Genomic DNA, 13,417 nt, shown 5'->3' with positions numbered 1-13,417 from the left:
TGAAGAGCGATCCGGCAATTGGGGAGGGTCAGTGCCAGCAGCGGGCAGGCAAGACTGGGGATCTTTCCTGCCTGCCCCGAAGAATTTGCTGGACAACCTGGGTGGCTGGGGGGGGGCAGGGGAGAGAGGAGAGTCACTGGACATGGGTGGCTGGAGGGGGGGCAGGGGAGAGAGGAGGGTCGCTGGACATGGGTGGCTGGAGGGGGGGCAGGGGAGAAAGGAGAGTCGCTGGACATGGGTGGCTGCTCACAGAGAGTCTGTGTATCGCACACATACTCTCTCACACTCTCTCTGTCTCACACACACTCTCTCACACACACACACACACTGTATCTGTGTGAAACACACTTTCTCTCTCTCTCTCTCACACTCACTGTGTCTCGGATAAGCAGTCACACACTCATTCTCACACACACTCTCTCTGTCACAGACACACTCGCACCCAGTCTCACTCTCTCTGTCACAGACACACACACTCGCACCCAGTCTCACTCTCTCTCACACAGTCACTCTCACACACACTCTTTCAAACATACACACTCCAAGGAAAACCTTGCTAGTGCCCATTTCATTTGTGTCAGAAACGGACCTTTTTTACTAGTGTTTTATAAAAGAAAAGAAGTGTCTACTGTCTTTTATAGAATAGGCTCCAGACAGGCATCTGCTAAGAGGGTAATTTTATAGCAGAGCACCAAGGGTAGGCACTATTTTATAAAAACCAATAGGTGCCTAGTTGTCTTTATAAAATACTAGGATATGTGATAGAGAATGTGCCTTGAATATAGTCATGATCACGTACACCTGCTTGACAGTTTATATAAATAAAGGTTGCATACTTTAAGCACAGACGCATAGAGATTAAGATAGTTTTATAATCTGTGCCCATACGTGCTTAATTCCACCCCTGTGTGCAACGTCATGTCATTGGCACATACTTTTATGCCAGTATTATAAGAGGTCATTTACTTGCATATTTGGTCACCTATGCAGATGTTCATCATGATCCCGCATTTCTGAGATGCTGAGTACACAGGAATTTCAACACATGAGACCTAATGTCTGTTACTTTTGTTTCCTTTTCATAGACAAGTGGAAGAGAGGGTATGGAATCTATCAGACAGCCTCAGCCAGACTCAGAAACAAGTGATGGCTGAGAGTGATATCTCAAAGAATTCTCGCTTTGATTTTCCCACCAGCCCTCTAATGCAGCTTCATGAACTGACATCAGCCTCTCCCCAGAGTTGGGAGGCCCTGAGCCAGAGTTCATCAGATTTCAACCAGAATACCCCTAACCCTTCAACGAATCCCCAGCAAAGCAATAACCCTTCTGCAGCTAGGGAGATGACTGCAAAGACTCTGACAGACTTAGAAACTCCAATCAAAAAGAATACAGACAAAGCAGTCTCTATGGAGGTAGGATGCCTTGGGTATTTCAACTACACTCAACTTTCAAGGTTCCTCTTCCACCGTCCTTTTTTTCTCACAGTCTGATATATCCTACAGAAGATGTTGACTTGTGATGACTCACAAACAAACTAGCTAATGTGTCTGTGCCATTTAGCAGAAAAACTTTAAAAAAAAAAAAAGACTAATTCTTGGTATTGAAGTGCTGTTTAAAGATAAAGGGTTCTCCCTGTGTTTTTCAGTCCCTGGTGAAATGTGTACTGCCGAGGAAGAAAATACATAGGAATAAAACAAAACAAAATAAAGATAGCAAAATTGCATACCTGTAATGGGGGTTCTCCGTACACAGCAGGGGAATGCAGCCACACTTGTAGGTGAAGTCTCATGACTGAGCCTGCATGCCTGTGCTCTCCCCTAGCTCATTAACCATTAAGGCTGGACTGAGCATGCTCTGGTATTCCCACACATAGAGCAGCTCCCTCCAAATGTTCAGTTTTTGTCCAATAGCTATATAGAGGAAGAGGGGAAGGAGTGCAGAAAAGCGCGGCTGCATTCTCCCAGAAGGCTCTGGCAAAAGTTTTTTCTTTTTTGCTATTGCAAATGCCGGTTCCCGGGCCATCGCAGATGTCGACCCAGTTGTGAGAATAATCAGCCTGCTGTCCTCGGAGAATACCTGCTACAGGTAACTATCTTCACTTCATCTGCCACAGAATGGTTTTACTTTAGGTTTAGCTTGTAGACATTTTCCACCCTCTTGGGGGAAAATTGTGCTTACCAATTCCAAAAAATCCTAGAGGTGATTTATTTTCTGTTAACAACTATCAACCAGTTGCGTCTATCCCTCTGTTTATGCAAATATTAGAGAGATATGTTGTAAAATTGTTGGATGATTATATTGATACTCGTAATATTCTCCATGTCTCTCAGTTGGGATTTAGAAAGAATCATAGTACTGAAACAGTAGTAGGGGCTGTGATTGCTTATGATAATCTTTGTTGAGCAAGAGACAGAACGCTATTATTATTCAGTTTGCTCTCTCAACGGCATTTGATCTGGTCGTTCATGATCTTTTGTTGTTTCGTCTGAGCAAGTTGGGAGTAAATGGGGCAGTGCTCTCTTGGTTTAAAGGCTTTTTGACACTACAAAGTTATATGGTGAAAAGGGTAGATTGTTTTTCCAAAAGTTGCAGGCCTGGTTTTGGAGTGCCGCAGGGAATCTGCACTGTCTCCCACTTTGTTTATTCTGTTGCTCCAACCTTTGGGAATGGAGCGTGAGCAGCTAAAAATACCATTTTATATTTATGCGGATGACATCACTTTATTGTTACCAACATCTAAAGATTGGGCCATCACCTTGAATAGCATGATTGGTTGTGTCAGACTTATTGATAATTGGATTACTACTAATTGTTTCAAACGAAATTGAGAAAAAATTAAGTTTCTATGACTGGGACCGGAATGTCTAAACTTCATAATTTTCAAATAGGAACTGACTCTTTTGTTTTTTTTAGAATTCTTCATGAATCTTAGGAGTTGAAGTGGATAGTTTATTGACCGTTTCAAATCATGTTAAACAGATTGTACAAAAATCTTTCTTTTCTACGTGTAAATTAAGAGCAATTCAAAATTTTTGTGGGATTTGCTGAATGTTGGATTAGCTGAATTTAGATTGCTGGTTCAAGCATTAGTTCTAAGCAGATTGGATTATTGTAATATTGTGTAGTGAATAGAATACATACTGCAGCATGTCTTATATTTTCAGTGTTTGTAGATTTGAATCTGCTATTCCACTTCTTAGGAAGCTTCACTGGCTTCCGATTGAAGCCAGGGTTCAGTTTAAACTTTGCTCTTTTGTTTACAAAGTATTAACTGGGTTAGCCCCTTTCTACGTTACTGAGTGAGTAAATTTGCTTTGTTCTAATTCCTCTTATTCTGTGCGTAAATTGATGTTGCTACTGTTTCCTTCAATCAGACAGCTTAGATATAAATCTATATTCAGTTCTTTTTTGTATTATCTTCTGCCTCTGGAGAAATTCGCACTATCTCAAATTACTTAACCTTTCGTAAAGTGTTAAAAACATGGCTATTTGAGAAGTATTTTGGAGTTTAATTTTGTTTTATTTTTGAAATTTATTGTAGTTTCTGGAAAGTTTTGATCCAGTCTTCTTTATGTAATCCACAATGAAGTGGTCAGGTGTTTTGCGGAATAGAACTACTGTATAGTATAGTATAAGAGGCAAGAGTACCACAGTGTCTTGGCCAGCATGGAGCTATCAAGATGATTTCTGCTGAATCTTGTATTACCTTTTGCAGCACTCTGGATATGAGAAGGAATGGAGGAAAGGCATAGGAAAGATGCTGGCTCTGTGATATGTCGAATGCATCCCTCGCCAGACAAGAAACTCCTTGCTGAAGAGAGCAAAAAATTGGACTTTTTACATTGTCTGGGGATGCAAACAGGTCCACTTGAGGTACTCCTCATTTTTGAAAGAGATGTTTTACAACCCTGGTAGTGAGGGACCACTCATGTAGATCTAGAGTGCGACTCAGAGAGTCTGCAATCTGATTGTAGTGGCCAGGTATATACATTGCTCTGATCCTGGATTGAAGAGAGATGACCATATTTGTGTCACCTCTTGGCAAAGTTGGAGAGATCCAGAACCTCACTGTTTGTTCATATAGAACATGGCTACCTGATTGTCCTGATGAGAATATTCTTGATGGCTATCCATGGCTTGAATGTTTGGAGAGCATAGTATTGTGCTCATAGTTCTAGGTAGTTTACATGGTGTGCCTGTTCCATGGTAGACCAGCTGCCATGAGTTTTCTGATGAGTGAGATAAGTGCCACGCCCTGTAAGTGACGCATCTGTTGTGATTGCGATCTGAGGGGGTGGAAGTTTGAAAGGGCATCTTGCTGTCAGAGATGGAGATTGTTGCCAATAATGAACAGACTTTTTTCCATGGCTTAAGGAACTAGAATGCAATGACTTAGAGGCTGTGTCTTTTGCTTCCAATGTGCCTTGAGATACCACTGTATTGGCCTCATGTGACATCTGTCATGAGGTACAAGAGAGACCGTAGCAGCCATGCGTCCAAGCAGTTTGAGGAAAGTGAGTGCAGTGACTGTATTAATGTGGCATAGACGCATTGATTGAGATATGGCAAGTCTTCTTTCAAGCGGTAGAAAGGCTCTGGCAGATTTGAGTTTCTAAATTGGCTCCTATGAATGTTAAGTTTCGAGTTGGGGTAATGTACGACTTTTTGTAGTTGTAGGCTTTGAAGAGTGTGAAGCGTTGATTGCATTGTAAGTTGAAGATGATTTCTGGAGTGTGCTGAAAGAAGCCAAGCGCCCAGATAAGGGTATACGAATAAGCCTTGCTTCCTGAGATGAGCTGCTGCTACCGCAAGGCATTTTGTGAATTACCCTGGGAGGAGCTGACAGGTCAAATGGTAGGACTTTCAGTACCTTGTTGCTTTAACTTTTCAGCCAGCTGTATAAATCCCTGCATCTGTGAAGGCTATAGGAGGAGCCGTTGAAATGCTTGTTGTTGGAGGGGCTAGAGCAGAAGCCCTTATGCTTGTGACCTGGCTCTCCCCGGACTGAGCTCCCCTGCTTCCGACATTGAAGCTAGGTGTGGGAGGGCGGTAGGAGCTGAGGCTGAATGCATTCTTGATTTCACCTCCCCCAGCGGTGCCATTTTTGAGCCCTGGGGGGAAGGAGCCTGAGAGTGAAGAACTTGGCAGGGAGTCAGTGGTGTGCTGGAGCCAGCTTGCAGTGGCTTGCAAGAGCCAGTTGTTAAATTTTAAAACATTTTGCGAGCCGGTTGTTCAGGCAGTGCGAGCCGGTTGCTGTTCAGGCAGGGCTCGCTCTCCCTCCCGCTCCATGTTGGGCTTTCTCCCCCCCCCCCCCCCCCCGAGCCGCAGGATACTGACACATACCTGAAGGCAGCCATCCAGGTGGTCTAGTGGATTCTTCTGGGCAGGAAAGATCCCCAGTCTTTCCTACCTGCTGCCGGCGCTGACTCTCCTGCAGCCACATAGCTCTTTAAAAATGGCTGCCAAGGCTTCCAGCGGCGGCCTCGTGAGACTTCCACTGAAGTCTTGTGAGGCCACCGCTGTAAGTCTCAGCAGCCATTTAAAAGAAGATGCGGCTGCAGGAGGGTCAGCCCTGGCAGCGGACAGGAAAGACTGGGGATCTTTCCTGCCCCAAAGACTCTACTAGACCACCAGGGTGGCTTCTGGCATGTGCCGGGAGGGCACCCTACAGCTCGGACCAGGGATGAGGTCAGCGCCAGCAGTGGGCAGGAAAGACTGGGGATCTTTCCTGCTCTGAAGAGTCCACTAGACCACTGGGATAGCTTCAGTTCACGTATGTGCCGGGACCCTGCGGCTTGGGGTAGCGGGAAGGAGGTCTGGAATAGGTCGGTGGGTGGTGAGGATACTATAAAAAAAATTGTGAATTTGTATTTACTCTCATATTTTCAAACATGCCGACTTATGCATACGGATGTACACAGAGGAAGTATAATAACGGAATAACTTTTCATAAATAGAGTAGTAATTTGTTATAAATCGTAATCAGTGTGTCATTTAGAGGGGCTGGTTAGAGCACCCTAGCACGTTGTTCAGAGATTTATTTTTTCTCCTGGTTAAGGGCCACTAAAACAAACATCGTTATGAGAATCAGGTGCTCAACATTCAGAGTTTCTATCTATTTACTTACTTACTTAGGGCATTTTATCCCACATTAAACATAAATTAGATTGGAACCTGGGCGCATTTAAAAAAAACATTTTCCTGGAGAGTAATGCATTGTCCGTCCCCCCGTCCCCCCCCCCAGGCTTTCTCCCTGGGTATAGCCATCCCTTCAGTTTGGGGGGGGCGCAGAGGTAGAGTGAGGCTCCCAGTCCACCTCTGCACCTCCCCCACCAAATTGCAGGGCTGGCTATACCCAGGGAGAAGGCCTGTTGTTAATAATTTACCAGCACACCACTGCTGGGAGTTGACATGCCACAGCAGAGGAAGGAAACAGGCTTGGTAATTGCTCACTTGTTTAAAGGCGTCAGTTTTCACAGCTTTAAGAAAATCTCTTCTTTTGTTGAGGGAGCTACTCATTTAAACACACCTAGAGGAGAGAGACACAACCGCTCAGTTGTGAGAGCTAAAACAAAACTGGAGGGAGGGAGCTGCTCTCCACATGGGATTACCAACGCATGCTCAATCATTGAGATAGGAGAGAGCACCAGCATGCACGCAGTCTCAGTCGTGAGCCTTCACCTACAAGCAAGGAGGTCAGACTCACCCCGTCTCCTGTTTTTATCTATCTAGTTCATTATATGGTCTGAAGCCAGTAGGCGGAGCTTGCTGCCATTCTAGTACACCCAAAACAATAGCAAATGCATGGTCTGTGAAAAGTCTAAACCTGTTCCAGTTGGATAGGCAGTGCCTTAAAAAGTGAAGGGCAAAATATATTTTTCATTTTTTTACTTATTTGACAGCTTTTTAATTTATTTGAAATCTTTCCTTATGCAGGTATAAATATCATGAAATAAAAAATGAATATCGGTAGAAGGTCACGTGATGCACGGCTAGAGGGTGGCTGTCGTCGTGCTGAGCTCCCCCCCTGCCTGAGATAGAACGGCGATAAAACGCATCGGCGAAATTGGTGACTCACCTGAAATACAAGCGAAATCCCGAGCTAATATTAGTGCTAACAAAACGCGACTAAGAAAAAGCGGATGGCAGCGAAATCGGGGAAGAAAGAGGGGACGAGAAGCCGGATCGTTGAATCCAAGATGGCGGACGCAAGGAGCGGGAGTCCTCCGACGGTGAGCTCCGCGTGGGCTGCAGAGGTAGCGGCAGAAGTATCTTTAATGCTGGAGGCCTCTGTAGATTTAAAATTACAAAGAATTACAGAACAACTACAGGGAATAGACGATAAGTTGGGCGGAATTCAGACGGAGTTCGCCCAGTACAAACAGAGACTATCCGATGTGGAAGATTATGTGCAGAGACAGGAACAAGCAGATAAAACCCTGAAACAAAAAGTGGAACGCTTAGAGGCTAAATTAGAGGACCTTGAAAACAGGGCGCGGAGGAGCAACATCAGAATGATAGGTTTGCCAGAAAATATCAAAGAAGCAGACCTGAGATCTGTATTGGAATCCTGGCTTCCTGCTGCACTTAACTTAACATTGGTAACAGGCCCGCTACGCGTGGAACGCGCCCACAGACTGGGCCCGCTGAGAAAAGAAGATCAGAGACCCAGAGTGGTGATCTTTAAAGTGCTCAATTTTGCGCATAAGCAGGAGATATTTCGAGCGCTTAGGAAAGTAGAACAGCTGAAATACGAAAATTGTGTGGTGCGCTGTTTCCAGGATTATTCCATGGCGGTGTCTCAGCAGAGGAGGGCATATCGAGATGTGTGCCAACTTTTGTTCACGAAAAAGATCCAATTTGCTTTACTTTATCCTGCCCGGCTGAAGGTTTGGTACAGAGGATCCCAACAGTTTTTTAACACAGTGGAGGAGGCGCTGAAATTTGCACAGCAGGCGGTGAGAGCAGAGGGACCGGCATGAGTGATCCAGCCGGGTAGACCAGAACTTTCGGAACTCAACGGGAGTGCAAGATCTTGCTGCCTGACAAATATCTAAAGCTCGATATTCCTAAGAGAACATTTGAAGAGACCTATACCATCAAATGTGATTCAATATGATGTTATTTAGATTATCTCTTGGGGTCTTCAAGATCAGGATTAGATAAATGATTGTTTTGTTTATCTGAATACTTGAACTATACTTGAGTAGGAAGATAGTAGGGACATGAAAAGTGTGATTGCTAAAGGAGCATATATAGGTGGGGGGGGGAACTCGCGTGATTGGGCTTCTCTTTAGGAGCCATGAAGGGTTTGACAGGGGATAGACAAGGGGGGGAGAGAGGGAGGGAGGGGTTGAAGAGATATCCGGGAAGAATAAGGGGAAAAAGTATCTGGAAAGGGTGGTCGGGGGGAGGGGGCCTAAGGGCTGGGAGGTCTCCTCTTTTGATATTTGGGAAAACTAACCTTGCAATTCAAATGTATGACTACTGGATTTATGAGTTCACTTAAAATAGTCTCGTGGAATGTGGGGGGGGGTTTCCTCCCCTATTAAACGAACTAAAGTACTACAGGAGTTACAGAGACAGAGAGCTGATGTGGCCTTGCTCCAAGAGACACATCTCTCCTCTGGAGAGCATGCTAAATTTAAGAGGGGATGGGTGGGATCCTTGGTGGAGGCCCCGGCAGTGGGTCGGAAGGCAGGAGTGCTGATTCTCTTTCGAAAAAGCATTCCGCTTCGGATCTGCTCCGTCTGGGCTGACCCGGAGGGCAGGTGGGTGTTGACTAAAGTAGAAATTAACGGCTGCCCTTTGGTCTTTTGCAATGTTTATGCCCCTAATGTGTTTAATGAAAAATTTTTGCAGGATTTGATTAAAAGGCTGTCTCCGCATGCAGAGGGAGGACTGATTGTAGGGGGGGACTTCAATTTGGTATGTGACCCTCTCATGGATCGTTCCACCCTAGCTTGCCAGGGTCCGGGAGGGAGTCGTAAAGCGCTGTCCTCTTTATGTAAAGCCCTAGCATTAGTAGATGTCTGGAGGGTGTTACATTCATCTGAAAGAGACTACACCCATCTCTCCAGGGCACATGGTTCTCAGTCCCGCCTAGACTATTTGTTTGTCTCACATTCCTTGTTTTCTCAGGTGCAAAAGGCAGAGATTGGCCCCTATGCAGTCTCGGATCACGCTCTGATATGGTTAAAATTGACGAGTCAATTGACGGGTCGGGGCAATTGGATGTGGAGATACCCCCTGGAGCTGGTGAGAGATTCGAGATTTCATAAGCACCTATTAAATAGATGGGAGGATTATATTTATCATAATGGAGCTCATGCCAATGAGCCGGCTCTGTTCTGGGAAACAGCAAAGGTGGTGTTGAGGGGAGATATTATTTCCTACTCAACACATAAAAAGAGAATGAGGGATAGGGAAATTGTTCGACTGGGAGGTCTGGTTCAGAGGTTGCGGAGAATATATGGGCACTCCCCCACGGTCTCAAATAGAGTGGCCTTATTGGAGGCGCAAAAAGAACTCAATGAGTTATTGCATCAACGGGCGACCAAGACTCAGCTATATTATAAATATCGTCTGTTCCAATATGGTAACAAGGCAGGAAGTATGTTGGCTAGAATGGTTCGTAGGAAGGAAGGGATCAACCGGGTTTCACAGTTGAAAACAAGAGATGGGAAGATGGTGAGAGAAGCTAGAGATATTGCGGACACATTTGGTAAGTTCTATGAGGCGCTATATGCATCGGACCGAGAAGTAGTGTTAGATAGCACTCTGTATCTAGACAACTTGGATTTACCTAGCCTCTCTGATCGGCAGAGAGAAGGATTGAATGCACCAATTACGGAGGGAGAACTGATGTTGGCTTTACAACAGAGTGCTTCTCACAAGGCTCCTGGACCTGATGGTTATAGAATAGAATTTTATAAACAGTTTTACGATCAGATTCAGGGGCCTTTATTGACTTTGTTTAACTCAATGGTGACTACGCAGACGCTCCCTGCTACATTTCGAGAAGCTCAAATTGTTGTGATACCTAAAGAGGGGAAAAATATGATGGACCCGGGATCTTATAGACCCATTTCTTTGATCAATGCTGACGCAAAACTATATGCTAAGATCTTAGCCAATCGATTAGCATTGGTTTTACCATCCCTGGTTGAGGAGTCCCAGGTGGGTTTTGTGCGAGGAAGGACGGCAGTGAAAAATGTTCGATCTTTACTGACATCTTTAGAAGTTGTAGCCAAAAGCCGCCTTCCGTCGCTCTTAGTGAGTTTTGATGCGGAAAAGGCGTTTGACCGGGTCAGTTGGACACATTTATTTGCGGTACTATGTGCTTATGGTTTTGAGGGCTTTTTTCTAGAAGCGGTCAAGGTCCTATATTCGGTGCCGAGTGCTTATGTATGGGTAAACGAAGAGCGCTCGAGATCCTTCCGGATTTATAGAGGGACGAGACAGGGATGTCCCTTGTCTCCTCTTTTGTTTGTTTTATCCTTGGATCCTCTTCTCCGAGAAATACTACAACACCCGGAGATTAGAGGTGTACAGATAGGGAATTCTGAGTTCTTGCTTTCTGCCTTTGCAGACGATTTACTAGTACATCTCACAGAGCCGCACTCTTCCTTACCGGCTCTCTTGGAATTATTTACGGAGTTTGGGGATTTTGCAGGGTTTCGTCTTAATTACAGTAAATCATTGGCACTGCCCTCGGTGGAAGGCCTAAAGGAAACGTGGGGAGAGAGATTTCCTCTCCGATGGGCACCGGGATCCTTCACATATCTTGGTCTACATATCTCGATGAAAGTCTCAGAGCTGTATAGTCTGAATGTTTCTAGACTGTTAAGGAACACGACGGAGAGATTACATGCTTGGCGGTCGTTGCCTCTGTCTCTCAGTGGACGGATTCAATTATTCAGAATGGTAGAGTTTCCTAGATGGTTGTATTTATTGCATTTGTTGCCTCTTTATTTGAAAACAAAAGATGTGAATTTGTTGACTAAAGTGATCAGGTGCTTCTGCTGGGGAGGTAGAAAAGCAAAATTGTCACTACATATGCTGCAGGGGACTTGGAGGGAGGGAGGTCTAGGGCTCCCGGATCTAAGGAGGTACAATTGGGCCTGCCTTCTGCGTCATCTTGGAGATTGGTTTTTGGCGCGAGATGATTATACTTGGAGGAGATTGGAAAGCCAATATTATGCACCGTGTCACTTTAATTTTCTCTTGCAGGCTCCTAGCAAATCACTTCCTCCTGATCTACATTCTAGTATACTTGTGTTCCCTTTACGGATGCTTTGGAGAGACATGATGCGGATGTATGGCCTGAATAGGTGTATATCAGATTTGCTCCCTATTCAGGGTAATCTGCTGTTTCGGCCGGGTTTGGAGAACGCGGTTTTTCGGACCTGGTCGAGACATGGGATAAATCGATTGGAGCATGTATTAAATCGACAAGGCCGTATGTTAAACCTAGGAGCACTGGGGCTGGGATATGATATGGGCGGTGCTTTTGCCTATGCCCAGTTAAAACACTATGTGGATTCATTGGAGATGGAGGCCTTGGGCGCTGGACACTGTCGCCTACTGAGACAGTTTTTTCACTCGGTACAAAGTGAACATCTATCTATTTCCGGGTTACATAAGGTATTGGGGACACTTATGGCGCCCAGGGATCGGGAGAACATTCGTCAGAGATGGGCAGGAGACTTGGAAAGACCACATCTTTCTTTAGATTTCAATGTTTTGACGGCCAGGATACGGAGCTTAACGGGGAATGCAGGACTTAGAGAGTGCCAATATCGCATTCTTCATAGGGCCTATCTAACGAAGGCTCAGGTATTCAAGATGGGAGGAGTCTCTACACCCTTATGTGGGAAGTGTGGGAGGGCTCCGGGATCTTTCTTTCACTGTTTATGGAGCTGCTATAAAGTGAGGCACTTTTGGGATTCTATTGCCCAATATTTGGCGGATCTTTTGGACTTGAGAATCATGTGCTCTCCGATGGGAATCTTGTTAGATAAATATGAAGCTTTTTTGTTGCAGAGGGGATCAGCCCGTCAAATGGTTCGGAAGGCCTTCTTGATTGGTAAAAGACTAATAATGAGTCAGTGGATGGCAGAGACCCCCCCGGACTTCTGGCACTGGCGCAACAAGTTACACGAATTTGTATTGTTTGAGAGGAGGGGGGTGGGAAGCTCCCCCGGGAGGTTGAAGCGATTTTTGGATGTTTGGGGGCCATATATTCATACTTTGTCTCCTAAAGGACGCAGTTTAATGGTGAACTCACTTTAGATGTATCTTGAAATTGGATCATCCTTTGTGGTAATAAGTTAAAATCTGGATATCTCTCAACAAGGGGTGGGAGGTAGAGGGAGGGGGGAGGAAGGGATTTTCTTAGTTGTCTCATTATATCACAAACCTTTTGGTAATAGTGTCCTCCTCATAACGCTGTTAAAGTGGTGGAGTTGATGAAAATAGGGGGAACATGCGAGCTTTGAATGTATTATTTTGGAGAGTGGATACGGGAGAAGAGAAGGCTGTGCTAACACACCAATGACAGTTGTTATTTGTATATTGGCCATGGTGAAAACTGTTGATAAAGCATGGCTAGGGGGGGAGGGGGGGATAGAAATGTTGAAAAATATGATGACTGTACGTAATGGGGTAGATCCCCTGTTTTGTTATGATGCTGAGTTTGTACTGTTATAATTTCATTAAGATGCTGAGTCGGATTTGTATTTCTTCAAGTCATCAATAAAAAACGTTGAAACATAAAAAATGAATATCGGTAAAACATCTTTAAAAATTATTGTAGCTGGTAGAAACAGCACTTGTAAACTCTGTATTTTGTGCTCATTTTTCTACACTGTTCTGTACAATACAGATGGCCAAATTTCAGTGAGGGTATCCTGTTTCCTGATGGGTTCATCTTAACTGTTGTTGTAATCTGCCTTGGGAAGCCTGGTGTTATAAAGATGGAATATATTGAAATTAAATGGAAGTAAAATTAAACTCTCCTTTCATTGGGACACATGGAATCACATCTTCATCTGTTTTATAGATGTTTACCTTTTAGATACACACATGGATTATTCTGTTTTGAACATGTTTCAGAGGCAAGTGGTTTTATCGGTCAAAATAAAAATAAATATTTTGTTTCATGCAGATCTCTTTAGTTTAAACATAACTAAATGGGCTATAAGCCCCTAATGCAGTCCATTGGTTTTCTTATATTTTGTTCTTGTAATGACTTATACCGTGCCAAAACCGAAAACTCTTATCTCTACCTGGTCGATAATAAAAGGAGCTCATTGTGGACACTATCCACCCTAAAAGTTTTTTTGTGGCTGTACATGAGGAATTGTGATATTGAATAAATAAGTATATGTTTGTGCCCCTAGTCATGCATCCAAA

At 44.4% G+C, this 13,417-nt stretch overlaps 1 protein-coding gene across 1 annotated transcript in view; it reads left to right on the top strand.

Annotated features, from left to right (window-relative positions):
• SRCIN1 (SRC kinase signaling inhibitor 1) overlaps nucleotides 1-13,417 on the top strand; it is a 299,672-nt gene that overhangs the window by 245,219 nt on the left and 41,036 nt on the right. The window contains exon 13 of the mRNA XM_030221850.1: nucleotides 1,086-1,413. Within this exon, the coding sequence (XP_030077710.1) occupies nucleotides 1,086-1,413 (328 nt within the window). The remainder of the gene's footprint in view (nucleotides 1-1,085; nucleotides 1,414-13,417) is intronic.

This window comes from Microcaecilia unicolor, chromosome 12, assembly GCF_901765095.1.
Source record: "Microcaecilia unicolor chromosome 12, aMicUni1.1, whole genome shotgun sequence".
NCBI classification, from domain to species: Eukaryota; Metazoa; Chordata; class Amphibia; order Gymnophiona; family Siphonopidae; genus Microcaecilia; species Microcaecilia unicolor.
The sequence above is the reverse complement of the archived record's forward strand: the minus strand, read 5'-3'. Positions and strand labels throughout refer to the sequence as shown.